This window comes from Dipodomys merriami, unplaced genomic scaffold, assembly GCF_024711535.1.
Source record: "Dipodomys merriami isolate MVZ:Mamm:240054 unplaced genomic scaffold, mDipMer1.0.p SCAF_21, whole genome shotgun sequence".
In the NCBI taxonomy this organism is placed as follows: Eukaryota; Metazoa; Chordata; class Mammalia; order Rodentia; family Heteromyidae; genus Dipodomys; species Dipodomys merriami.
The window spans coordinates 5,089,255-5,093,922 of record NW_027203493.1 but is presented as its reverse complement, the minus strand read 5'-3'; the positions used below and the strand labels follow the sequence as shown (position 1 = coordinate 5,093,922).

Here is a 4,668-nt window from a genome sequence, read left to right as displayed (position 1 = left end):
ATATGGAACCAACCCAGTTGCCCCTCAGTAGATAACTGGATCAAGAAAATGTGATATCTATATCTATCTATCTATCTATATATATATATACATGTATACATATGTATGTATACACACACACATAGTGGAATTCTATGCCTCCATCAGAAACAATGACATTACCTCATGTGTTAGAAATGGACTTGGAAAAAAATATATTAAGTGAAGTGAGCTAGGCCCCAAAAACATGTGTCCCATGGTTTCCCTTGTTTTCATTGACTAGTACAAGTTAGGATAAGCAGAGTAGGTCAAAGGCTATGTACATATGACCACATGCGATAATGTTAAGCAAAATGTACCTCAAGACAGGGACACAAGTGTTGTTTTTTTTCTTTCTTGCTAGTGTTTTTAACTTACTTGCAATACAGTATGTAATTCTTTTTTTCTTTTGTATGTTTTTCCTCTACGGTATAACCACTGTTTTCACTGGATTTGATGCTGGTGTTCTGCATCTTGTACTTACATTTTTGTAATTTGGGGAGGGAAAGGGATATTGCAGAAAGTTTAAATGGGGATGCAGGCTGACCTATTGTGACAACAAGATGAACAGGACACCAATGCTCACTAGGAAATGTACTCATTACCATACTCATGTAACTGTAACCCCTCTGTACAACATTTTTACAAGAAATATATATTTAAAAAAATTAAATAATCAAAGGTTGTCTTGGACTGAAAAAATATATGAAAGTATGCACTCTGAATGTCAAAGTTCTAACAATTTTGACTAAGCAGAAAAACTAAATTATGGAGGCTGAGACAAACAAGAAAACACTATTGCAAAAGTCATGTGTGTTAAATCATAACACAATCCATTTCAGGAGGAATTTTTTCAATGCCACCATCACATCTTTGTTTCGCAAGCAATATATCATGGGATTAAACATGGGAGTCACAATGGTATAAAAGAGAGAAAGGAATTTGTCCATTCTTGGAGAATGACTGGACTTGGGTCTCAAATAAGTTACGATGCCTGAGCCAAAGAATAAAGCCACAACCATGAGGTGGGAAGAACAGGTAGAGAAGGCCTTGGCTCTCCCACTGGCAGAAGGCAGCTTCACAATGGTTAAGATTATTTTCAGATAAGAGCCAAGTATCAACATAAAAGGAATAGTGACAACTATGAGAGCAATTACATAAATCACCATCTCAATCATAAATGTATTCCCACATACTAGAGCCAAGACTGGAGGTATGTCACAGAAAAAGTGATTCAACTGTTTATGTCCACAGAAAGGTAGAGAGAATATCCAGTATGTGAAACCGATATGTACTGGAACTCCACTGGTCCAACAGCCCACAGCCAGTTGGAGGCACAGTCTGCTGTTCATGATGAGAGGGTAGAGCAGTGGGTTGCAAATGGCGACATACCTGTCATAAGCCATTGCAGTCAGAATGAAACATTCAGTTACTCCCAGAATTAAAAAGAAATACATTTGTGTAGCACAGGCCATAAAGGAAATGCTTCTATCTTGTCTACAGAGATCTCGTAAAAGTCTGGGGATGACGACTGACACGTAACATATTTCCGAGAAGGAAAAGTTTCCAAGAAAAAAGTACATGGGTGTCTGAAGGGAAGGATCAGCCTTGGTTATTATGATGATGAGGCTATTTCCCATCAGAATAATGATGTAGATGATCAAAAAAACCCCAAAAAGAAACCCTTGAAAATCGTGAACATCAGAAAAGCCAAGTAAAATGAATTCCACCAAGGATGTCTGATTCTGCCCAGGGGGGTCATTTCCTGTAGACGCCATCTACCAACAAGGCAATTCCAAGATTTAGAAGCAATTTTGATTCTTTGGATTCACTTGCAAAATGGGATGCCTTGGTGATGTCCAAGTCTCTGACACAGCGCAGATGTTCCTGGCTTCTTTTATATTTTTTGTGTTACATTTCAGATTAAATAGTGTAAATTCCTAAGATGTTCAAAAGAAAATCATCTTAAAATCTATTGTATTGGCTCACAGTGAAATGTGTGTATATGTGTGTGTGTGAATGTATGTGTGTGTGAATGTGTGTGTGTGAACAAAACAGGACAATTGACAGCACCAAAATAAGAACTAACTCCTAACAAGTAGTTTGGTCTAAGCAAAGCACAACTGCTTACTGTTCCTGTCATTCCATGAGAGTCTATAATGAGAAATGATGCTCTATCATAATCCAAGCACAATTGGTTGCTTTCATTGTCGTTTATACTTTTGTTGTAATTCATATTTTGTTCAATGTATTTCCTGTGATAGGATACTCAGATAATTACTTCACTGTTCATACAGTATGCCTGCATTGGCAAGTTCCAGAAATGTGTGCCACTCACTTTCTTCAGAAAGAGACTTAGACACTGAAAAAATGTGAATGATATTATCTTGTCTCCAATACAGATATATTCTATTTAATAATTATACATATATAAATTAAAAGTATCCATCATATTTAAACCATATGGTCACTGGAAGATCAGAATGAGAATTAAGTAAAGATTTTATTATATATTTCTATAAAGAAGTTATATCCCTTGTAACTGTATGAAGTCCACCAATAATCTTCTACAACTCTACTTATATTCTGCATTTTAGTCTAGTCTTTGAAGGCATCTTCAGAAATGTTAAGAACTTTATAAAGTTAGATAACAGAAAGTAGAATATAATTTGAATTTAAGAGAATTTGTTCATCAAGCTTGGTCTGGACACCAGCCAAATGTGAAATTTACTTTTGTCTACCATAGATTTTTATAATTATGTTTCTCATTTTATATCTTCTCAAATTTTTACATAATATCTTGCCTATAGAGAAAAATATAAAGAAATAAATTGACACATATAAACATACATACATGCAAGCTTACATACAAGTTTTTCCCCCTCCATTAATTATTCCTTTGGAAAAGCAACTATAAAATTTTTGAAATTGAATTTAAGTAACTCAGAGATGACCTGTTGAATAAGACAGTGAATCAATATATAATTTAGAGTTTGTTATTGATCACAGTGATTTAAATAGCAACAGTAGTGTTATCAGATAAAATATATGATCTCAGTTACTGTCTTTGCTAATCTTAAGGGTGTTTAAAGTCGGTGAGTTACAGGTATTCTACCCCATATACAGCATTCTTAGTGTTGGACTTTTGCTTAAAAATTACAGCTAATGTAAGAATTGGTTAAATCTTAAGATATGACAGACATATTAATTTTACTGTTAAGAAAATAAATACACTCAAAATAAAAACAATAAGACTTCTTATTCTATTTCAGTAACTAGTAAGATACCATTTCAGGTGCATGGTTTGTAAATATTTGACTGAATATTGGCAAGACGAAGCTCTCCCATTTTCTGAGTGGCTACGCTTCACAGTTGAGTTTATTTTTTCCACTTCCCATATTTACATGCATATTAAATATATAATATAAAATATATTATTTATATATTATGTAATCTACAATATACCATTATATTTCATTTATATATCATATAATATGTAACATATATATAATTAGTACATAATATATTCTGTATTATTAAAACATATAGTACATACAATATAATATATGCAATATATTATATACTACATACAGTACATCATATCTATAATACATACTATGTATTATATGCATTATAAATTATATAATACACATAATAAATGATATATAAGTTATGTAAGTTCTATATATAATATATATAGAGAGAGATAATGGATACTCTGGCTTGAACGCAAAGCCTGGCACTATATTTTTTGAGCCACACCTTCACTTCAGGCTGTTATCTGGTTAATTAGTTTGCCCTATCTGTCTCCAAACCTGGATATTCACCTAGGTACTTTCGTATACCTAGGATTATAAGAAAGGGCCATTAATGTCAGTCTTAATTTTTCATATTTCTAAACATTTGGAATGATTTATGTTGTTTTCAGTAAATCAATCACCTTGAGAAATGAATAGCATAATCAATGTTGTCTCACTAAAAATGGGTATTTGTAGGCTTGGGAAACATTGTTTTCCATGATTACACTTATTAGAATTGCCATTATTATTTCAGTCTTTGCTGTTTTTATCCTTTACCTTTTTCTTGTCCTGGTGTAATCTTTTCTTAATTATAAATAGGAGAGAATGTATAGGCAATGTTTTGACAGAAACATTGAGATGAATGTAAATAGCTTACTCTACACTGGTAAACTAAAATCAACAGATATTACAGAGGAATACAACTATCCTAAATTTCTGGGCTCCTTTCGTTTTCATTTCTGTAGGTATGTAGAGTTATTTTCAGGTCATAAGAAAAGTACATTTGCGATTTAAATGGAAGCAAATACAATTTTAAATCCATTTCATATCATTAATATTACATATCCTTAGAAATATAATTATTGATTCATTTTCCTTCCTGAACTCAGTCTAATTTCTCCATTAACATTTAATAGTACCTTGGCTGTTCTTACATGGAAAATTTAGTTTCTTGCAGAGAAAACTTCAGTTTCTCAACAGAAAAGTGTTTTTCTTCATTAATGATTCTTTACTGTTATTGCTTTTTCTGCCTCAGCAGAGACAAGCATAGCTATAAAGGAGCTTCACTAGTTCTGACTAGTGGAACTACCGTAGACATCTTGTACATTCAAGACCCTGTTTTAGCAATTTT

At 32.8% G+C, this 4,668-nt stretch overlaps 1 protein-coding gene across 1 annotated transcript; it reads right to left on the bottom strand.

The window, feature by feature from the left end:
* Positions 1–839: 839 nt before the first annotated feature.
* On the bottom strand, positions 840–1,796 carry LOC138834176 (olfactory receptor 10AG1-like). Its single transcript, XM_070032932.1, has one exon. It carries the CDS (start codon positions 1,794–1,796, stop codon positions 840–842), a length of 957 nt encoding a protein of 318 aa, XP_069889033.1.
* Positions 1,797–4,668: the final 2,872 nt, after the last annotated feature.

Excerpts from the sequence above, each read along its gene's own strand:
- LOC138834176 (XM_070032932.1), bottom strand. The coding sequence starts at position 1,796 with ATGGCGTCTACAGGAAATGACCCCCCTGGGCAGAATCAGACATCCTTG.